The 24,314-nt window shown below is 40.8% G+C and overlaps 1 protein-coding gene and 1 long non-coding RNA gene across 3 annotated transcripts in view; one reads left to right on the forward strand and one right to left on the reverse strand.

The window, feature by feature from the left end:
• Positions 1-23,811, reverse strand: part of AQP9 (aquaporin 9) — a 42,383-nt gene extending 18,572 nt beyond the window's left edge. The window contains exons 1-2 of one of the 2 annotated variants that reach the window (XM_008521807.2): positions 23,322-23,811; positions 85-211 (exon numbers count right to left, since the gene is read on the reverse strand). In XM_008521807.2, the coding sequence (XP_008520029.1) occupies positions 85-211; positions 23,322-23,432 (238 nt within the window). In that variant the 5' untranslated portion in view covers positions 23,433-23,811. The remainder of the gene's footprint in view (positions 1-84; positions 212-23,321) is intronic. The other variant, XM_070579054.1, reaches the window with a different exon arrangement.
• LOC139076506 (uncharacterized) lies at positions 11,163-19,795 on the forward strand. Its single transcript, XR_011528203.1, has 3 exons — positions 11,163-11,300; positions 18,341-18,420; positions 19,686-19,795. It is a non-coding gene; the product is annotated as an uncharacterized lncRNA (long non-coding RNA).
• Positions 23,812-24,314: the final 503 nt, after the last annotated feature.

Consider the following 24,314-nt stretch of genomic DNA (forward strand, 5'->3'; position numbering starts at 1 on the left):
TAAATTAAGGAATGTAAAGCATGCAGCACTGTTCTAGCACATTGGAATGAGTTAGTAGTCGCTATTATTATTTCTATTACTTACCAGAGACACCTCCAGTCACATAAATGGCCATTGCAACGGCCGTTGCAAATCCAACATTGATAGTGACAATTCCTCCAAAATGTCCTCGACTGAGGATAGCTTGGGCAACAGAGCCACATCCAAGGACCTAGAATGAGAAGAAACTCAACAGGTAAGTGGCAATGGCCACTGTCAAAGATAATGGAAAGTCGCAATAACAAGACATGTTTTTTAACCAAACTCATGGATTGGGCTGCCTCAAGCTTCATACAAATCAAATTATAATGATCCACCTATGTGCAGATAGCAAAATGGTGGTCCCAAGACTGCATTTGGCTTACAGATGAGTTTTGCTGGGCCTGCACAGTGTTAAAATTTTGCCTGCATTTGTAAATTGGGTAATGCCACACAATGATCCAGGTTTCTGGCTTTATTTTAAATTAACTTTTTTACTTTGAGATAGTTGTAGATTCACAAGAGGTTATAAGAAGTGGCACAGAAAGATCCCATGTGCCTTTTACCCATTGGTTTCTTTAAATCAATCAGAAAATCTGGCAACCCTCAGGAAAATAACTTCCTGGAGCAAAGTAGCAGTTGGCTGCTCCCTTTGAGCAGAGTGTGTGCTCTCCCAAATGGCTCACTTCGCTTCACTTCACTCATTTAGGTCTCCTTTCTGGGCCCTATAGGAATTTGGGGTTGAGATCCCTGCTCTAGAAGTTCCCAGTATAAGCCAGATCAGGCTCAAAAATAATCACATGTACATCCAACAAGTGGAAAGGCCATTCGTACCATGTGCAAGGCCATTAGAAAGAGTGTGTGTTGTGTAAGAAAACAAAAGAAACTGTCGGGGGATAGAGTTGGCAATGAAGCCCTCCTAATCCCCATGTTTTTTCTTTCTAATGAGACCGTAGTTTCCTAAAGAGCGGAAGCTGGCAAACTTACTGCTTCTTGCATTTCTTAGGGCACTAAGCACAATGCTGTGAGCACTCTGCACCGCTGTACAACGCAGGTGAAGTATGATAGTGAGTCATCCACAATCTGCAGCTGCTAGAGGATCTTTTGGAGAATAGAATCAGTGTTCAGAAAGGTTTGGAATAAATACATTATGGTCCATTCCCTCAACAGAATACTATGCAGCCATAAAATAGAATGAGGAAGATCTGTGTGTACCAAAGTAGAAAGATCCCCAAGGTATATTATTAAATTAAAAAAAAGATGCAACGCAGTGTTACAGCACACTGCCAATTGTATTAAAAACACATTATATATATTTCTTTTCATATACATGGTCTATTACCATGAATGCGCAAACGGCAGGAAGTGGGGTTGGATCTTAGAGGGGGAAACTACATGGCCAGGACAGGAGTCGGAAGAAAACTTTTCATTGTATATTCTTTTTTTTCTGTTTTTTAACCATGTGTCTTAGTCCATTTGGGCTGCTATAACAAAATACGACAGACTGGGTAGCTCATAAATAACAGAGACTTATTTCTCATGGTTCTGGAGGCTAGAAGTCCAAGATAGTGCCAGCCTGGTCAGGGGAGGGCCCTCTTCCGGGTTGCAGACTTCTCTCTGTGTTCTCATGTGGTGGAAGGGTGAGCTAGCTCTCTGGGACTTCTTTTATGGGGGCACCAGTGTCATTCGTGAGGGCTCTGCTCTCATGACCTAATCACCTCCCACAGGCCCCACCTCCTAATACCATCACCCTGAGCATTAGATTTTTAACAAGTGAATTTGGGGAGGGCACAAACATTCAGACCATGTATTTCCTAATTGTTAAAAAGTGGGTCCTATATATTCATTGAACAACCAATTAAAACCATTTAATCATGATCCATTAAAGAACATCTGGTGAAGCAGGGTTATTGGGAAAGATGGAACAGTGCAGACAAGTTTCGTAGGAAAATAACAAGACACCATGTTAATGACCATCAGCTCATGCTGTGGGTTACAGAGCTCGTGTGGTCCTGGAGGACTAAGTCCTGGACTGTAGGATCGTTACATCATTGCTCTTTATGTATCCAATTGGCCAAACTTTTTCTAAAATAGAGAGTCCAGTTTGGGTGTCATCACTAAAGAGCAACCAACTTGAGGGAGGGCTCAGCACCAAGTGATGAATATTATTGAAGGACGTACGAGGAAAGTTTTCAGAGACAAATATATCTAAGAAAAAAGAGATAAAGAACGTGAACACTTCTTTTCAGGAAGGTAATAACCACCTACGGTGTTTCTTCCCACAAGGATGAAACTGGAAGTTTGAGACTGTAATATGAGAGCTTGCACATAAACAGTTTCCTGGTAGTGATGAATTAATTCTAAATAGCTCTCCCGGGGGGCGCATTTGTGAGGTCTTCCAGAGAAGTATAATTTACAAACAAGGGATGTTTAATACATATAGAATGACTTTGGTTTACTCCTTCCTGAAGACAGAGAATTACCTAGATGATCTTTTAACATCCTTCCAGTCCCCAGTTCTGGGATATATTGACTTGCCTTAGTTCTAACTACTAGACAGCAGGGAGAAGTAGGCGGGCTTGACATCTCGAGGGAAGTGCTACGCATCCCGCGCACATGGCTGTCTTTGACTTTCATCACAGCCTTGCCTCCAGACTCTACATTGAATGCTAAACAAAGTTGCAGGAGGAACACATTCCCTTTTCCCTTTTCAAAATAATCCCCTGGGTTCATGGCATAGCCTACCAACTTCACCTAGACTTGACATTATTTTCTCTAGAATCCCTATCTACTATAATAACTGTCAGAATTAAAACCACATTGGTGTCTTTCTTTCTTTTTGATTTAAAGCCACTTAAATGCCCTGGGCACAACTTGCAAGCTAACTAGCATTTAGGTAGCATCTTCTGGAAAGAACTAAAAAATACTACCGACAGCGGGATGACCTGATTTAGACAACTGAGGGGTTAGAAGAAATGCATTCAGACGCGGGCCAGCCCCGAGCTATGACTGCTTTCCGAATGAGCATCTTCTCTCTTTTGTGGTCTGATGTGCATGATGCACTTGTGCTAGTCCAGAGAGGGCGTGAAAACTTTAAAGGGCCTGAGTGGACCTGGGGAGGCCTCTGTCCTGTCAAATTTCACTATGATTGATACTCTCCTCTTCCACCCTAGATGCTGAAATTGCTTTTTTCGTTCTTTTCTTAGAAGCATGTACCTTCATTGCTTCTATTGCCATCTAGTGGGGCACTTAGTCACAGATGTCATTGAACTGTTTCCGTATCTATGCCTAGTTTTCCCAATTTTATAAGAAGATACTCAAGATCATGTATTAAACTTCTTTGTCTCTGTAGTAGCGTCTAGTATATTGGAGGTAATTAAATAACCAGATCCCAGGTGCTGCTTCCAGGAATGACTGGTGTCTGTGTAAATGAACACTTCACTTTTCAGTCTCAGCTTGTTCATCTATTGAAGGGGAGTAAAAACACCTGCGAGGCTGTTTCATAAGACTGTTCAGAAAAGGTTCAGATGGGGTAACATTAGTGAAGGCACTATTTAAACAACAAAGGGCAATAATAAGTACAACTATTATTGCTTTTAGTATAAACTCAAAAGGGAAACTCCAATTCAGGGTGAATAAGTTAAGACAAAGGGACTCATGATCTTAACCACTAAATCAATGTCTGGCAATAAAAACAGGGGAGAAAACACATCTATGACAGATTTTAGAAATAGTTGCCGTTTCATTCCTGGATCAAATGGATCACAATTTGCAGAGAGGGGGGAGTGGGAAACTGAAAGACCTTCAGGTTGTTTTGTCTTTCTCCAAAGAAGAGTCATTTCATCGCTGGCGAGGTTTTAGTGCTTTTGGTGGGAAAGCAATGCTAGCAAAGAGGAGAGAGTAAACAACTGTGTTTATTATCAGGTTCCACGCATGTCAGGAGCAAGAGTAAGAATTTCGATGGAAAAGAAAGAAAGACATTTAAAAGGCTGAATTCCTACAAAAGATAAATTGGTGAGTGAGGTATCCGCAAGTCATTCCCAATCACCCAGGCCAAACATTCTGGAATCGTTTGGTATTCCTTCCATTTCTCTCTCTTGGCCACTCATAGCCAAGCACACCCAAATCTCACTGAGCCTTCTTCTGCAGCCTCCAACCAGTATCCCCACCTCCAGTGTCTCCCCCTCTGGTGTCTCCCATGCCAGATGAAGCACGACTTATATGCTGCCCCTCTGTTGCTCAGGAAGTGCCAGCACAAACTCCTCAATGTGGTACGCGGGGTTCTCCAGTGCCTTGTCTCAAGAGCTCCTGCCACTTCCTGCCTTATATTCTTCAGCATAAATCTTCTGCATCAGCCAGGCTAGCATCCTAATCACTTTGAGTCCTCTGAGCTCACGACACTCATTCCCACCTCTGCACACCTACTCATGCTGTACCTTCCAGCAGAATGTCCTTTGCCTGCACCTTCCCCAACCAAACCCAATCTATTCTTAACACTGAGCTCAAATCCTACCTTTCCCGTAGGACTTTCTCTGACAACTTAAGCCCTCAGAGGCCTCTTCTTCTTCTTCTACCATGTCTTTACAATGTCATTTCATTATATTCCACCTTGCCTTGTGGCACCGTCACCAAAACTATAATGTCCACCAGAGCAACTCACGCTTCTTTACATTCCATGCTCAAACAATATATGATGGAAGATATTAAAATATCTAAACACAAGTGGGAAAAAAACCCTGTACAAATGCCTTTTCAAGAGAAAAAGTAAATTTGGGGGTAGGATGTGAAAAGTGGCAGGTGTAATTTCTAAGAAGTATCAGTTGGGACAGCTGGGAAGTTCCCAGCTGAGCCATGACCCTTATGATAAGCTGATTACTAGACACAATAATCACAATATAAACACAATAATAAAACCTAATGTGATAAAGTGATTATCATGAACTGAAATGCTGGGGATGGGGACAAAGAACAGCAAACCCACAGATTTTATTTCATTTGACCCTTCTCAAATCTCTTGCACATCTATTATCTCCTTTAAGCGCAAATCAAGCTATTCCCAGCATAGTACATGGTGTGTAACAGACACTCAATAAATATTTGTTCAGTGAGTATGTAAAAACCGAGCCCTTCCAGAAAAGCAGTAGTTAACGAAAGTTAGGACTTCCTTAGTAAAATGTTTGCAAATGCATGCAACCTGGGGTCAAGGGTCACCCGGGAACCTTGCAATTATTGCAAGGGCCCTGTAATTTTTTGGGTGCATCAAACATTGTCCAAAGAAGGAAAAAGTAACATGTCTTGTATCTCTCTTTTATGGCTCAGTATTTTCAGAATTAATGGACATTAAAACAACAGTTTCTATTCTAAGGAGATCTTGAAACTTTTTGAAGTTGAAAGGAGTTCACTGGGACACTGTCATGGACTTTGGAATAAAGGCTGTATGAGATGTTTACTGCCTTCACTCTTCTGTTTCAGGTAGTGGGAATAAAGGAATACAAATACCAGCTCCCGTCTCTTTGGTGTGAGATTTGTGCCAGGTTCCATGGTAAGAGCCTTACCTGTAATACTTCATCATTATCCCATTATTAACTTATGATCACCCTGGGAGGGAAGTATTATTGTCTCCGTTTTATGGATAAGGAAATGAGGCTGAGAAAGGCCAAGCAATTTGCCCAATGTAACGTAATAAAAATAAAGGAGACAGAGCCAGGATTTGACTTCAGGTCTGTCTTGTCAGAGGCCTGTGCTCTTAACCATTATACATCAGATGGGGCAAGAAGTCATCAGAAGCAACCAATGCCCCCAAGAATTCATAGAAATATTCAGGGAGCACACTAGGGTTTCACAGGGTGTGTGTGGGACAGGGGCACCAGTTTTCCTATCTGCATACTGAAAGCGAAGGGCTGTCTGGGAATGCTGAAGGACTTGGAGAGCTCAGACAGCAGCCGGCTGTTACCAATCTACCTATAACAGGCCTCACTGAAAACCAGATACATCAGTCCGAGGAGAAAGGACTGAAGATGAAGCTCATTTGGGAGCCTCTTTGTGGGTCCTGGTCTTTGTGTCAGGACAAGTGGGCTTTCCTGGTGACAACAAATGCGGTCACTCTGGTTCATAAAAATACCCAATACTTGTGCTTTTTCACCAAAGCTTCCATGACCTAGAGAAAAATCCTTTTCAGCCCCATTTCCCTTCTTTTCTCAGAGGTCAACGAGATATGTAGGTGATTAAGTACAGCTTTTTCAATTTATGCAAAACCTATTTTATTGATTTCTATGTGCCTGATTTCTAGCTCCCCTTGCATTGACAACTTCCACTAGATGACCAACTACTCACCACGGGAAAACCAGACCTGAAGGCCCAGTTAACCCCTTTCCTCTCTTGTTCTTTCTTGCTATCTCCTTTCCTCATGGTGTCTCCCAAGCTTGTGGTCATCAGCAGAAGGCACACTCATTCCCCTAATGCTGATCAAACGTGCCTTGTACTGCGAGGGAGTGGGCTGAGATAATGGTGGGGCAGGCGTGTTCCACACTGATGAACCACACCCACGAGCCACATAGATTTCTTGTGACAATGGCCATCATTTGGGGGGCTTATTAGAACTCATATCTAATCTCATCACCAAGACCCTAGAAGCCAAACAATTCTCTCACCCCTGCCTGCCTCCTTAGTGCCTTTTGTTGAATCATAGCCAAAGAAGAAACCCCAGTGGCCATTCTAAAATGCCCCAATACCTCCAGAGCAGACTGGCTAGTTTCTGTTGTTGTTCTTTTAAAAACTTTTATAGGAAGCTAATATCCTCCTTTAATCCAGGAGTGCCAGTTTCGGGCATGTTTGCTATGTGCCACGTGGGCAGCAACAATGCGACCCAAGACTATGAGTCATGTATGACTGTTTATCTTGTACATTGCAGGTTGTCTTGGAAATAGGTAAGGAATGTATTTTAAATGAAAAACATCCTCCAGTAAACAACTTGTCATTAAATGATGCAGATGTTCATAAAACAGAAAGCAAGATTAAAAGAGTATATCTATGGCAACATTTGTGTTTTAAATAAATGGATTTGTTTTATATATACGTGTGTGAGTGTGTGTGTATGGCTGGGTGTATCAGATATGTAGACACACAGACACACAGATATATATATATGTTATAAATACTCTCATTTAGTCCTCATAATAACCTGAGGGGAAGGAAAACTCTGTTGTTTTCATCGAAAGAAACCTTGGGACAAAGAAATTAAGTAACTTGCCTGAGGACAGACAGCTGGTGAAAAAGCTCTTCGTGAACCCAAAACTAGTTTGTGTCTACAGTTTGTGCTCCTTCACTTACACTCAACTGCACTGGGCCAAGTAAGCAGTTTGTTCAGATTTGTGCTTTAGAAGTCTTTCAAAAGGTCAAAATTATAGGAAACTAAGATCCCCAAGTCTACAAGTACCTCTAACTGGGATTTGGCGTTTGTTCAGCCATTCCTTCCTCCCTTCATTCATTCCTCCATGTATATGTACATTTGAAAGTTCTAAGCGCCTAGTGGTAGCAGGAGTACAAAGAGTCAGACCCAGGTCCTCTGAGAGCTCATGGACAGTGGAAGAGGTAGGATGGCAGAGAACTAGTAAGAACAGCAAGAAAAGTAGAGGCGAAGTGATGAACTGTCATTTAATGTTAGAAGCTTGATATTAACGAATGGCTTAAGCATCTATGCCTAGGAAGAGGCTGCAGGGAGATATGGTTTTGTAATTCAGTCTTACTCACTAAATGATGGCTATTTGGACATTCGTCTTCCCAAATTCTTGAATCACTTGATTAATACTCAAAATTATTGCACCAGCTGACATAATACTACTAAATCTGAGATATATTAATATATGCACGTAAGTGTATGACAGTGCACTAATGCCTAATGAGGAACTCAAGATGATATGAGATCAAGATTTCTTTTCTGATATTTCCTGAAATAAAAAAGGTTTTCATGCTATTGCCTCAACCAATGTTACCAGTTGGTAGGATGGGAAGAGAAAGGAGCCACAACCCTACATGCAGGCATTAGATCTCCAGTAGCCAGGCCTCCTGTAAACAGATGATACTGAACAGAAGGCTTAGACCCTCACAATCTCTCCATTTGCCCTTTTCTGGTGAGAAAATGTTGTCTTTGTAGAATGTGGTTAAGGACCCCTTCAGAGCAGAGTCACGGTCTGGTAGTACACCCCTGAAGACAACCTGTGAGTGAGACTGACCCAAAGATGTTTTGTTTGACTCACACCGTGATTTTTTTTTTAACTTTAGAAAATGTTTCCAGTATCTAAAAATGGAAAAATTACACATAGAACTCTGGATTTCTGACCATTCTTGAAAAACTGGAAAATCTGATGAAGTCTTAACCTATTCCTGCTCAGCCACAGTGGAGAGGGTCTAGGTGGCAGATGTCCCTAAAACAGGGCATACACTGTCCACTTCCTTCCTAACCCCACCTTGTCAACTTCACTTAGGTGTTACCTGCCCAGTCTCGATAAGCTTTGGGATTATTCTCTCCCCTCTGAAGAGAAACCCATTTGGCTTTTGGTGCCAGTGACGTCCCGGCCCCACAGATACCATGGTGATAACATACCTGGGCTGAGATGCAGCACAGCCTCCCAGTTCCTGGAGGCGGGATCTGTGGCTACCTCCAAATGAAGGACCGGCTATGGGCAAAACTTTATCTAAGGTGGTGGAGATAGGGAGACCAAAAAACACATTCCCCATTCTTGAGAAGGGAGTCACTTTGGGGCTTGCTGGAGATTCCCCTCCTCCTGTAAACATTTTGCTTTTTGTAACTGGAGTGGAAGGAGAACAAATACCAATCTGTCAGTACAGCATTCTCTGCAAAACTTGGCCCTCCAGGCTGGGCTGTGTGTATGTTACCCTAAGTCCCACATCCTACTCCACCTGTCTACATACACCTATTTAGTTTATGTGACTATAACCATTGGAACATGTAATAGTAATAGTAACAACAACAATAACAGCTAATATTTATTGAGTGCTTTTTATGAGCTAAGTACTTTCCACACATTAGCCCATTAATCTGCACAATGACCCTACAAGTTGGGTGCTCTTACTGTCTCCATTTTACAAATCAGGAAATGAAGCTTAGAGAGGTTAAGAGGTCAAGAGAATTTCTCACATTCGCATGAGTAGTAAGTGGTGGAGCCCAGGTTTGTGCATAATTTTGACCACTGGATGGGTGAACGAGCAAATGTTTCTAGCATGTCCACTGCGGGCCCGGCACTCTCACATACATTACTTCCATTATTCCTCTCAACACTTAATCTCCATTTAAAAAGCGGAAGACTGGACAACTTGAAAAAATTCATATCTCTAATTAAGTGGCAGAATCTGAATGTGGAGCCAGGTTTTGTGATTCCCAGCTCTGTGTTTCTCCTCTGACAACTGCTGCTGTCTCAGTAGGTCTACTTGTTCCCTTTACTAGGACAGAATGCATATTTATGCACGGCTTTCTGGTCAGTTAGTTTTCCAATTGAAAATAAAACTTTCTCAATCATGACAAAAATAGTCATCAAGAACCAAGACTGAAAACTGGACATTCTGGTTAAAAATATTCAGTGACATGCCGCCTGAGGGACAATCGGGATGAGATCAGTCACCCCTCAAGAACCAGCTGTACTCAAAAAGAGATGATATTAGGGCAGGCTCATAAAAAGAGAGGAATCTGAGATTTGAGAACCAGGTGAATGGGCAAATGGCCAACCAAGAGAGTACCAAGACCCAACTCAGACTTCAGAAGTGAACGGTGATTTTTGTTGTTGGTTAGTGAGATACCAGTGGTGTAGCCTTCAGCATCACAAAACACGCAGCCACCACAGTATGACAACTGACAGATGGGTGGTATGGTTCCCTGGTTGGGAAAGGAACCCAGGCCATGGTGGTGAGAGCACCAAGTCTTAACCACTAGACCACTAAGGCTGGCTGTTAGAAAAGTGTTTACACTCCATTATTTTTGCTAGGTTGAAGAAAAACAATGCTCTCCTTTTCTGATCTACACCAGGCATTCACATCCCTTAACTCATCCCAAATAATGCTAGATTGGACAAGAACTTGATCATGATCCTAGGGCCAGAATAAGAAATGAAATAATTTATTTATTAAGATGTGCATATTTATATTAATGATGAGGATTTTTAGGCTGCTTAATTTAAAACGGTTTATGATGAGGATTTTAGGCTGGTTATTTTTAAAACTGCAGATGAGAAGCAGGCTCCAAGGGCTGGAATTTTGCTTGCCCTTTGGAGAGACATTTGCATTTGTGAAGGAAGCGGGGATGACCTTGTAGGGACCTGAAATTGGCCACCCCAGGATATGTCTCTTTGGCATCAGGATTGTTTGGGGCTGATTGCTTTTGATAAACTGGAACAGGGAAGGAGGCTCTGGGGAATGGAACTTGCCCTTCTTGGGACACATTTACATTTGTAAGGTAAATCTATCTGTAAAAGGTGCCTCCCTCTCTGTACTAGGAAGAAGAAGAGAGATGACCTTATCCCTAGAAACTCTTAATGGGGAAGGCAAGAACTTAAGTTGGTTGCTGTCTGGCAATCTCATGTAACCGATTTAGGGTGGTGGCTTCTGACCTTTACTTAATCTCATTTGATTCTTGTCTAAAAGTCATGGGATCACCCAACGACCAGACCCCACCTGCACTGATACCATTTTAACTTTTTTTCATGTTCTTTCCTTTGTTTTGTAAAGAAATGACTCACATACCCATGCCTTATAAAATTAGCCCTAACCCTCAACTCAGAGCAGCAGCAGGAGCTCTGACTGCCCGTGGGCCCTGTCCCCACGCACCAGCTCTGCCTGCCCATGGGTCCTGTCCCCATGCCAGCGTGGGCAGCAGAAGCAGCGGCAGCAGAAGCTCTGACTGCCCGTGGGTCCTGTCCCCATGCTACACTATTCTCTAAATAAAAGAGCACTACTGCCAGATCTTGAGAGTCCAAGAAATCTTTCTTTCGACTCCTCGGCTCACCGACCGCGCATCATTAAGATAACCACGGGTCTGAGTGTGCTAGGTGTGGATGGGGAGTTGCTGAGGACAGTTCTCTCTTTATTCAGAGCGGCCCAACAATGTCAAGTATACCTTGGGTCACTCTCAACCTGAAAGATCCCTGAAGATGGAGATGTTCTGGGAGCTGATTTTGTCTTAGATTCATTCCAGGGCCTGCGGTTCCCAAAGAATGTTCCATAGATCATCAGTTCCATAAGATGCTGCTCAAAAAAACGGGATTTGTGGTCAAGTAAGTCTGGGGACAGCTGTATATTCTAGTCTTGTCTTAGAGATTTATAGTGAACAGTAAAGGCTCTGATAATTCCTGAAGTTGAGAAAACTACTTAACTTGATTTAAACCAGTGTCTCCCAATCATATTTGGAAAGGACAACATGTTTTCTTTCACTTAATTCTTCCATTTAATTTGTATTTGCATTTCATGGAGCTAGTGTTCTTCAGAATATATTTTGAACCACTCTGTAAGACACTTGGAAGAGACAAATTCCATCAAGTGAACTCTTTGGCAGGAGAGGGAGGTGAAGAAAATATACATGAACCTACAAATTTTTTTAATTACAAAAAATGTACCATAAAGTATAAGGAAATCATCTCTCTCCCACCGTGGATTTCATATTTTATTCTCCACAGGTAACTAATATCAATACTTTCCGGTATATTTTGTCAAAAATATGTGGGGTGTGTATGTTTATGCAAATGGGAGCATCTTATACATACCATCTTCAGCCTGCTTTTTCAATTTAACAGCTTAGAGAGTCTTCGCATATGAGCATGTAAAGATTGGCTTCATTGTCTTTAATAGCTACGTAAGAGTCCATTGCATGGATACACCCCAATCTCTTTAACCACTCACCTATTGAGAGCAGTGCAGGGTTTTTGGGAGACTTCCTCCTAAGAAAGTCTAAACTTCCAAACAGAGACTAAGTCATGTGGGCTGATTCTAGGCTGAGAGGGACTAAGCCCTGAGGTCCTTTTTGGTCTTGACTGGCTATCCCAGGCCTGTGTCTTAGCATGACTGGCCAACCTGTCAAGATGGAGAAGGGGGCATGGTCCGTTTTGCTGGCATATTTCCTCTGAAAACATTTGCAATCCTACCTCAGACATGAAATAAGGTGCTCATCAGATGTGGAGAGCAGCCTTCACTGCTGGGCTGTTTAGCATTTTGATCAGTTCTATTGGTTATCTCACTTTTATGAGGCTTCCCTTCCCCACAGTCCTTCACTTTATGCCCTATCTTCATCACAAGGCTGATGAGTAAAGAAGAGCCAACTTCTGCCCTCATTCCTCTGTTCCCCTTTCTTGTCAATTAATGAGAACATGTTGCAATGGACTTTGTCACTGAAAAAAACTAACCAAACCCACTTCTGGGAAGTAGAAAACAAAAAACTTCCCCTTTGAAAATCAATGACAATAGCGAGTTTTCTGGGTCCAAATTAAAATTCAGGGATCAAAAGCACAGTTCTCTTGAGCAGAATCCGGTTTGGCTTCAGGAATCTGCAGCCCTAGATCAGTCACTCAGAACAGACTCCCCAGGTTCTTTGGAACTCTGAAATTTCCCAGGCCAGTCTGGCCCTTCACGTTCACTGCTGCTAAGGGGAACCTGCAGGAAAGTCCTCCTTCAGCTGATACTGACTCAGGGTCTAAGGACTGGAAGAGAACCAGCCTGATTTGGAGAAAGCGTAGGATTTCCTAGTCCTTCATGGTTACACATCCCACGTGGGAGAAACGGAGCAGAGAGCTGTTCTTCTGGGAGAGCGCTCTTCAACCTGGCACCCACACTCATCAATCTAACCTCTTCAGTTTTTCACTTCACAATAACCCTTTCTGGTTGGTAATATACCTGGGCAACCTAGCAGAAGCAAATGCAAACAGGTTTTGGAAGAATAGCTCCACAGTTCAGGCCATATGGAATTCTCACACTGAACAATAAATGTTCCTGAAGAGTTTATGATACAAATTTACAAAATACTAAACGAAATGACCCTCTGTGGATGACAATCAGTGGATAAAATAAGCAAGAAGATTAGCTCCCTCAAGACTTGAGATGACAGAATAATCGTATATATTAGACCTTAGTGGGTTAAAGAGATAAAAGAAATAAGCACATAAGAAGAGAAAAGAAAAGCAATTAAGAAAAAGAACCTAATAGAACTTCTAGAAATGAAAGCATATTAATGAAACTAAAGACTTAATGAATGTGTTAAACAGAAGACTAGATACAACTAAATAGGGAATTAGTGGATTGGAAGGTAGATTTGAGACAACTACACAAAACTCGGCATGGAGAAATTAAGAGAGAAATACAAAGAGACATAATGAAATGTTGAGACATAATGAAAAAAGTGAGAAGGTCAAGCAAATACACAAATATAATAGGAGTTCTAAAAGGAGAAAATAGAGAGAGACTGGGGGAGAGGCAAGGTGATAAAGCTGAGAATTTTCCAGAATTGTTGAAAATTATGAATCTTTAAATTAAAGATAAACAATGAATCCTGAGCACTACAAATAAAATAAGTTCACCCCTAGTCACAATATAGTGAAATTTCAGGGGGGGAAAAAGGGCAATTCTTAACCAGAGAAATGCAGAGAACCAGAGAAACGCAGATTATGAAGGACAAAAATTAGACCAACAACAGACTTGTCAACAGCAACAATAGAGATGTTGAGGTGGCACCCACAAAATGCCAAGCAAAAACAATCATCAATCTAAAATTTATCAGCTAATTTATCATTGAACCTTGAGAGTGAAATAAAGACAGATTCGGGCAAACAGAGACTGAGGAAATTTATCCCTCACATCCTTTTTCTGAAAAATGTCCTAAAGAACGTACTACACAAAGAGTGCACCGAAAGAAAGCAGTGGATATATGCAGTCATGAGTAGCAAACAGACTGGTAAGTAACAGTAAATTTAAATAACTCCTCAATATTAAAAACACCTATAATAATAATAAAGGTAGAATTTAACTATTACACAATAAAGACATGTAAGATGGAGTGGCTGATCACAATTAGGATTTTAAAAAATTTCGTATTGTTCAGAAGGAAAGATGTTGATTTACTTTAAACTTTATAACTCAGGAATACATTTTTTTTAAAAGTATAAGGGTAAATACTCAAGGAATGGGAAGAGCAATAAATAAAGAAATAAAGAAAGCTGATCAATTTAATGGGAGGATATGAGAAAGGTCAAACCAGAAACTACAGAAGGGAAAACAAGGAAATTGCATTAAAAATTAAAAACAGGACATCATCCCGGGTACAATAGAGATTTTAAAAGCCATAAGCAAATACTATGAAAAGTCCTTTCAAAATTATTGCTTGCCCTGTATTAACTTGAAACTATTAACCATTTTGAAAAACTACATTTGAAAACACACATGAAGTACAGTTTCCTAGAAAAAAAAATAAATTGCCAAGATGGAACTTAGAAGAGAAAATCTAAACTAGACTTACAACTTTTACAGAAATCTTCTCTCGCACACACCTCTCTCTCTCCACACCCTTTTCACTGCACATACTAAGTAATCTCTAAGAAACAGACAATCCTCATTTTATACAAAGTGTTCCAGAAAATATAAAAAGAAGGAAAGAACTGCAATTCATTTCACGAGGCTAACATGAATTGATAATAATACGACAAGGACAACGTAATAAAAAGAAATTATAGTCCAAATTCTTATTAAAACATTGCAAACTAAATGCTGTATGATTAGGTGGGAAATTAGTCTCAGGAATGTAAGGATGATTTAAGGCCCAAAATATTTATCAGTGTAATTTTCTTCATCAATAGATAAAAGAGAAACCCATATGTTTCTCTCAATCGATGTAGAAAAGGTACTTTTTAAAAATTCAACAATAATTCCTAGTGAAAGTTTTAGTAAATGAGGAGTAGACAAAATTACTCAAATTAAGAGTGTCTACCAAAAACCTACAGGAATTGTCACATTTAATGGTAAAACATTGGAAGCAGATTTTTTAAAGTGAGGAATAAAACAAGAATCCCCCCAATTATAGCTTCTAATGATGTTGTGCAAGAGGTTTTAATCATGATAATAAGACAAAAAGAAGAAACTAAATGTTTAAGTTCTAGAAAGAAACAAAAGAAAATAAAAGCTCTCATAGTCTCAGGAAAAAAATAATCATCTGTGTCAGCACATCCAATAGAAGATTTTGCAATGAAGGAAAAGTTCTAGATCTGTGCTGCCCAGTATGGTAGCCAATAATCATATATGGTTCTTGAGCACCTGAAATGGGACTAGGAAGACTGAGGAACTAAAGTTTTTATTTAATTTAACTTTAATTTTAATTTAAGTAGCCGTATATGGCTTGTGGCTATCAGATTTGACAGCCCTGATCTACACAAAATATCCAAGATAATCTATAAACTAACTTGAATTAATAAATGAATTACCAAGTTGCTGAATACAAGGTCAACATGCAAAAATCAATATTGTTCCTAAACCCTAGTAATAACCAATCAGAAAATATAATTTTTAAAACGTACCCTCCCCAATAGTAACAGTAACCTAAGGTACCTAGAAATACATCAAACAAAAGATACATATGACTAATACCAGGTAAATTATAAAACTTTAAAAAGAAATATAAAATCAGACCTGTAAATGAATAGCTATTCACAGCTAAGATTCAGTATTTTAAAGATGTCATTTCTATCCAGAATAACATACAAACTCAATGCAATTCCAGTCAAAATCTCTACAGGGTATTTATGGAACTCAATAAACTGATCCTAAAATTCATGTGGAAGAATAAAACCCTAAAAATAGCCAAGACAATATTGAAAAAATAATAAGGAAGGATAATGCCAGACAAAAATTATTTAGAAAGTGATTCTAACAAAAATACGTGACATTGGTGAGGGTTTGGAAAGAGAGATCAACGGAACTGAATAAAGTCTAGATGTCAGCCATATACACATATATGAACTAGTATATGACAGAGACGTCATCGCAGTCAGTAGAGATAGGATAGACTGGTCAAAAATGGTACAGGGACAATTGGCTAGTTTTCCAGATATAGATAAAGAGACACCTACTCTATGTGGCACACCGAAATTAATTCTAATGACTTAAAGACCTAAATATGAAAAGCAAAATATTAAACTGTATAAGAAAACACAAAATATCTCTAACGTCTGGATTTTAAGTAAATACCAAAATCCCTTAACCAATAAGAAAAAGTAAAAAAAAAAAACAACAAAAAAACACAAAATGTGCAGAGGATAACAACAGACAATTTACAACAGGAAATCTAAAGTTTTGGTAAACATGAAAAGATGATCAACTGCACTAGGAATTCATTAAAACTACTAGTGAAATTCTATTTCCTATGTGTCAAATGGACAAAAATATAAAGTTGGATAATATCAAGGGTCAGTGAGTATGCGGAAAATGGGAACTCATATGTTGCCGCTGGAAGTACAAATTTGAAACCACTGTGGAGAGCAATTCTCCAATACACATAAAGTTGAAGATGCACATGCCCTCGGGCCACCAAACCCACTTCTAAGTATATACTCAAGAGAAACTCTGGAACACGTGTGCAAGGAGACGTGTACAAAGATGTTCAGTGCAGCAGTGTGGGTAATTGTGACAAATCGCAAACAACATAACAGTTCCTGTGGGGATGGACATCCAAACCCGCCATACCACACAACAATTCAAATGAATTACCTACATCTCCATGTCCCCAAATAGATAAATTGCAAAAAGTGTCTTCAGGGAAAAATCTCAAATTGTAGAAGGTATACAAGCTATGAAGCCATATATGTAAATTTTTTAAACAAACAAAACAGTGACATATATGGCTATAGGCAGCAGTGGTAAAAGCTCAAAAGCATACGTGAGAATGATAACTTCAGCAAGGGGAAGAGACACCAGAGATTTGATTTCAATCCTGGCTCCACCAAACACTTGCCTGTGGGCAAGTTGCTTAACTGTACTAACCCTTAATTTCCTCATCTGTAAAATAAGAACAATTCCCTCATCTCATGAGATTTTCAAGGATTAATGAGAGGCTGGGTATAGGGTATTCTCAGTAAATGTTACCCTCCTTCCCTGTCTTTTGTCCCCAGCACTGTGTCTGAAGGTAGAGAACTACAACTCTTTAAACTTCCTGCTTCAGGCCCCTTTACCACTTGCTGAAGATACAGGACAAGAATCCGCATGGAACTCTCCCTCTTTAGCTCTTCCACACGTTCATATTTGGAACCTTGGACTTTCTTACAGTGACCAAACACCCAAGTACAGAAGTGCAGATCCACTTGAGTGGATGTCCTGCTGAGTACAGGACATAAAAATCATGAGTAAATAACAAGAAACGAGTGGGATTGACAGCGGACATTCTCTCTGGTGTCCTGCTGTGGTTGAAAGAGCATTTGACAGAATTCTGTGAGCATGTGGGTCTCTGTTGTCTCATCTGAGAGACATAGGGACAGGACAACAGAGACCACTTCATTCCAAAGCCAGTGCATCGGGGCCTAAGGATGGCAGATCCTTCCACGCCTCTGGCCGACAAGCCATCCATGGCCGGAATCAGCCAGGACACTGCTCACAGCAGAGGCTTCTGGCCCATCATCTGTTGGCAAACTGACAGATCTAGTGCTCTGCGACCGTTGTCCTGAACATCCCAGACTTGGAGTAGGGCATGGCATTGCAAAGCAAGAAGCTAGAACCAAGCAGAGAAGAAACAGATAGAGGGCTGGGGACTGCTGAGCCAGAAAGCAAGAGAGAGGAGTTATGGGGTCTCTTAAGGCCCACTTCCCTGTAGGTCCTTTGCTCTGAGCCACAGGGTAGTCTTAAGGAGAATCTAGAAAATAGAACCACCAGTGGAAAAACGCATTGTAATGCACGGTCAATATGCTGTACCCCCTCACAACCCCAGTGTTACAAGAGGCTTGGATGTGTTTGTAGGGGGAAAAGAGGTCGAAAACTCTGCTAATAGATCATCTATAAAATTTCCCTGCCATCATCATGTCTGTTCTATATAATCAACTTTTGACATCTCTAATATCTAACGTGTTTTAGGCTATAAAATTAGTAAAGTTCTCTTGGGCTTTCACATAAAAGTAGTTAGTGCTCATCAAATAATGGTATGTTAGGAATGACTGGAGTCAAGATATCAAGCCCAGGTCTTGCATGCATGGGCTGGGTGATCTTGGGTGAACCTGTTAATTATGTTACATCTGTTTTCTCATCTGGCGAAATGGAGTTGATCACCTTTCTCTGTCACCCTCTCTCTCTCTCCCAGAAAAGATATAAAGACAAACAGGAATCTACATGAGGAAACACCCTATGTCTCTTGGAGGAAAAGCACACTGGAACCCGAGGGTGAGTGAGGACATAGGTTGGGCAACTGAGCTCCTGATAATTCAGAGGACATGTGATTGTACCAGCCTGTGTCTCAGCTTCCCCATCAATATGAAGGGCCAACTACATCCATCCCACCCTTATTTCAGAACTGTCCTCCCAGTTCCTGGGAATTGTAAGTAATGTAGTAGACCAAAATTGTCCTGAATCATGCCCTGCAAAGCAGGCTTATTTTAAGAACTTTCCTATTTCACTCTAATTGCTGACCATGTATTCTTTTGTTTCAAAGCTCTCTAATATGGAATAGACCTACTCCAAGATCTGAACACACTTTGTAATAATAACTTTAAAGTCCTAGGATTTCAATAGTCAGCACATCTGAGAATGGAATGGAATCCACACACGATGGAATGATGAATGCGGTGACTCTGACAAAGGGGCCAGTTTAGTCATGAAGTCATGGAGGGAAGCCAGAGCAGACAGGAAACAGTGTGGGGTCTGAAGTTTCTCATGTAGCATCAGTCACACTTCCTCCCTGCCTCCTGCATGGCCCACTCTCCCATGCCCTCCATGGCCTGTGTCCCAGGCCTCTACCCTTTCCATTTCCCTTCGGGGCACAGATCAAGGGTATTACTTTTTTTTTTTTTTAAAGGCTTATTTTTTTTTTTTTAAGATTTTATTTTTTTCCTTTTTCTCCCCAAAGCCCCCAGGTACATAGCTGCATATTCTTAGTTGTGGGTCCTTCTACTTGTGGCATGTGGGACGCTGCCTCAGCGTGGTTTGATGAGCAGTGCCATGTCCGCGCCCAGGATTCGAACTGATGAAACACTGGGCCGCCTGCAGCGGAGCGCGCGAACTTAACCACTCGGCCACGGGGCCAGCCCCTCAAGGGTATTACTTTTAAAAGAAGTGCTTACATTTTTTCATTCTTAGAGATGTCAAAAGGTAGATCTCTAATGGGCAAGCTTGATAGGATGAGAAAAGAATTTAGGGTCCTCCCCATTACATAAGTAGATGCTACCCACTCATGAGTGCAGCCCCAGAAGGATGCTCTTCTACTGCAGGAGGAAATATGGCTGCTTGCTGGCCTGTTCACCTCAGCATCTTCAATAGGATGAGCTCTGTCTCAAAGAATCCTGAAATGTTTGAAGAGAGAAGAGGGTACACAGAATAGTAGGGAGTGAACATGGCTACTATGAGCACTGACTAGAGATCCCAGGAAGTTTAACCCAAAGAGGAGATTCTAATTCAACTCACGTTAACAGGTCCCATTTATGTATGTGCAGAGGTCCATGGCAGATGCTGGGGGAAGGTGTCTGCAAGATGCCCAGAAGAGACAAAGCAGTTGTTTTCAGATACTATAAGGACTTTCAAGCAGAGGAGGAGAAGGAGCAGGTAAGGGGAAAGGGAGCTAGCATTTAATGAGCAACGTTCCCTATGTCAGGAACTTGACGTGAAGCGTGTATTTAACGTGCATTGAACTCCCCAGATGACAGGCCCCTGTGGAGGGGGCTGAGCAGTCCTCTGTTCTCTATCATCACCTTAAACCTGTCCACCCACATTGAGCAGTATTTCCTGCTTCAGAGAAAGTAAAGACATTGACTTTAGGGCACAAATAGTGGTCTGGTCTCATCAGGTGCCCGCCAGTTAAACTCACATGGCCGCAAGCAAAGGGGAGCTAAGGCATGGCTCCAATCTACGGAAATGTTGAAGCAGAGGGAGTCTGATTTCCTATCTATCAAGGACATTGACCAAGGGATTCCAGCAATGGGTGGGAAGTGGAGGCTCTAGAATTAGAAAGAATCCCAGTTCTCTGCTTTCCTTGTTTTGGCTTGCTGCTTCATTGCTTTGGGCCCTCATTTCTCCAACTGTTTTTGGGTGATAATAAAGCCACCCTAATGCAGCTATACTTACGGCTTAAACAAATGGACGTAAAGAAGCTAACATATGATAGGTACTTAATACATGCTCCCTCCCTTGGCAGCTCAGGGTTCCGAGACCTCTTCCCTGTAATAGAGAAGATGCATTGCAAACCTTCCTGACACTAGCAAAGGTGAAAAGGCCTATCTATCCCCCGTCTAAATGCCAAATTAGAGCCAGCTCTTTGTCACGTGACTTAACTATTGCTGTTTTTAGTTGTAGTTTAGGAAGTATTTTTCATGGACCTTCTTTTCCCTTAATGCTAGCAGTAAGCCTGATCAGTCATTTAAACCAGGGTGTGAATGAGTTTGACCTACTTCCCCTAAGAGCTGTTTTTGAGAGAAGGGGAAAAAAATGGCACCAGATTCCCAAGGTCTGGGGGAAAACCAACTTCAAAAATCTGAAGGACTGATGGGTCCTAATATCCTCCACTATCTTTTTTTTTTTTTTTTTTTTGAGGAAGATTAGCCCTGAGCTAACTGCTGCCAATCCCCCTCTTTTTCCTCTGCTGTCTTTCTAATGCTCCCTTTCCTCGTGCCTTATCAACATGCAAAGCATTTTACAGGAGAAAGCAAGGCAAAATGGACATTTTTTAATAAAGCAGAAACAATTACTTTGGATAACCTTTGAGCAAAACCATGTCGATTTATTGGCTTAAAAATGATTGTGTTTGTGCAGAAATTTCTTGTTTACACATCTCCAGAAACCTGAGCAAACTTGCAGATTATAATTACGATTACAGATTTCATCAGGGTTCACTTTAGAAAGATAAACATACAGTGTAGATAGAAATCAAACCTTCCAGGAAATGATTGGCTTTAGCCAGAAGATGAGGTCTGATTTTTCAAATTACAATATTAGGATATTACTTCTTTAGCTCCCACCTTGAATTCTAGGGGAAGACATGCTGCTAGCTGCAAGAGGAGAACAGTGAATGGCTGAAAACGACTTTCACTTACTCATCCCAGATGGGATGGGATTATGAAACAAGTTCTTGTGAAGAAATAAAGAGGGTTTTAACTTTTTCCGTTGCAAAATGGATTCACTTCCTCCTCTGCGTTTTCTGCAGAGCACTCAAAATTGTGACTGAATTTGCTTCACTTCTCCGGACCCTAAGTCAGAGGCTTCGTGGGCTGAAGTCAGTCTGTGGTGACAGCCACTCTCTTCTTTGGGACCAGATAGTCAAATAATAGAAATCCAAGGATTTGTGTGGGCGATTTTTCAGTAAGCAGTGATTGGAATCAGAAGAATCATGGGTTTTCATTTTCTTTAGAGTTCCCCCTACCTAAGTCACACTGGTGAGGACAGTCAAGGAGTGCGGAAAATTGTCCATAACATTTTGAAAACACTGGAATGAATCAGGTAAAAAGAGGCTCTCAGAGACCAGAAAAGTTATGACTCTCACTCATTTTACACTAGTTCAATTTTTCGAGTTCATATTCATTTCTCAATCTTGGCTTATCCTCCTAAATTAATATGTGTCTACCCAAAGCAAAGGATTTTCTTTTTATTGAGGTACTATTGACATTTAACATTATATTAGTTTCAGGTGTACAACCTAATGATTTGATATTTGTATATACTGTGAAATGAGCACCAAAGTAAGTCTAGTTAACATCCAAACATACATAGTTACAAAATTTTCTTTTCTTGTGATGAGAGCTTTTAAGATCTACTTTCTTAGCAACTTTTAAATATGCATTACAGGATTATTACTTGTAGTCACCATGCCCTATATTACCAAAGAACTTCTTAATGTACAAAGTTTATGGACAATTCTCTATAAGCTTAACAAAAATGAAATTATTTATACCTAGAGCAGGGAATCTTTGAGCAGTTTTTTGTTTGTTTGTTTTTTTAAAAGCAAGCTAAAATCAGTAGTTGCTACACATGGGAACAACTGAACATTTAACTTTCTGTACACAAATAGTCTTGCTCCAACTAACAATTCAAGATCCAGAGAATGCTGGAAATGCAGCCAGATGAAAGCCTACAGCCCACGCCACTTTAGTAATCTTCCCAGTCTTTTATTTATTTTAAAATTTATTTTATTATTTTTTGAGGAAGATTAGCCCTGAGCTAACAGCTGCCGCCAATCCTCCTCTTTCTACTGAGGAAGACTGGTCCTGAGCTAACATCCATGCCCATCTTCCTCTATTTTATATGTGGGATGCCCACCACAGCATGGCTTGATAAGCGGTGCGTAGGTCCCTGTCCAGGATCCGAACCAGCGAACCCCAGGCTGCAAAGCAGAGCGCAGGAACTTAACCACTACACCACCGGGCTGGCCCCTCTGATCTTTTATTAATAGCTGCACAAATCTCTGGACAAAACCTCGAGAGGTTCTTAGAATCAATCCTGCCTTTATATATAGAAGTTTCTCGAAATTGTCTAATTAAAGATCTTTAGAAATTATCTTGAATTAAATAGGGGGAAAAATGACACAAAACCAAAGCTAGACTACCGCACAGTCCACTATTTCTACCTAGTGCAATTTCTAGCTTACTAGAAGTCAAGTGGTCCGACAACACAGTGTCTGCAAAGCAACTGTAATAATGAGCTGTTTCTTGTTATGCATATTTATTGACTTTCAATACTTATTTCAAGTGACTGAGTCACCTCGGTGTTTGTGGGAAACAAGCAGGGTATAAACCAATTAATCAATGAGGAAAATTGTAACCAATTAATCAATGAGAAAAATTTCTAACAGCTGACTCTAATCACAAAGCCCTCTCAGAGTCTGAGTAAATCTCTGAAACGAAGAAAGTACTTCACCCCCCCGCCCTTCTACCCCAACCACTCTTGTGGATAAAGACATGAGAAATGGAAGCCTAATATTGTGGCCACTAAGTAGCCAAACAGCCTGGAAGTAACTTGGGGTTTCTTGGAAGAGATGAATCTAATGATGAACTTAAAGAAAACAAACCAAAACTCCCCGCCCCCAGCTAGGTAGACAGGGAGGCATTATTGGGTCGGAACTCAGGAAATTAGGAAATACTTACAATCATTATAAACGTGCCCAAGAACTCGGAGAGTGTTTCTTTAGCTAAGCTGCTCTTCAAAACCAGTCTCTGCTTGAAGCTTTTCGCATTTTGTCCCTTCTCAGGCTGCATCTTGGGGCTTCTTCAAGGACCACTCTTTCCACCAATACCTGCTTCCTCTGGTCCCTACTTCACTCGCAAATGAAGATGGAAGTTTTGACAACTGCACAGAGGTTCCTGGAGATGTCTGGTGAGATTCTCTGTGCAGATGCAATTAGAGCCTGTGACTTAATCCTCTTCTGGTGAAATTGTCATTCCCTGTTCACTGCTGTTTATTTGAATTATCGAGTGAGAACCTGAAATCCCCAAAACGATCCTTTTTGTGCCCGGTGGATTAATCATTACCTTTATTCTCAAGGTATTTTTTCTCTGTTGGGTTTTTTTTTCAAGAGATGAGAAAAGAAATGCTGTGCTGGTTGTGTTGCCAAACCACGGGGATGGGCACGAGTCCAGAAGAGATTTACATGTTACACAATTCAAGCTTCTGATTTTTTTTTTTCCCCTATTCGGAAGTGGGTGGTTGGGGTGTAGTTTGGAATTGTCAAACCAGGTATATATACATCGAGCGTAAACATTCTTTTCTGAAGGAGCTTTTCATGCAAATTGGAAAACATGAAGAAAAGATAGATGCGCTGTTCTGCAAGATTCATCACTCTTGTTTTCTTCCAGTATCATTTCAGTGATTTGATGACACCTTCCTGAGGGTGGTAAGAACCACTGTGTCCGTTCCTGAGATGGGGAAATTAACATACAGAGAGACCATTGCAAGTTTCACATTGGAAGTCTGTAGAACAGCGTGGGATCTCCTTCTTGTTTACTGAAGCTGGGCTTCATCTACTGAGGAAAATTTGGGATCCAAGAATCAGAAAGATGGAGAAGGCAACTTGACTTTCTTCTGAAAAAGGATTCCAGTTTGAAAGCCAAGTTACTTCTCTTCGTTTACCATAAACTATT

The sequence above is a fragment of the Equus przewalskii genome, chromosome 1, assembly GCF_037783145.1.
Source record: "Equus przewalskii isolate Varuska chromosome 1, EquPr2, whole genome shotgun sequence".
NCBI lineage: Eukaryota > Metazoa > Chordata > Mammalia > Perissodactyla > Equidae > Equus > Equus przewalskii.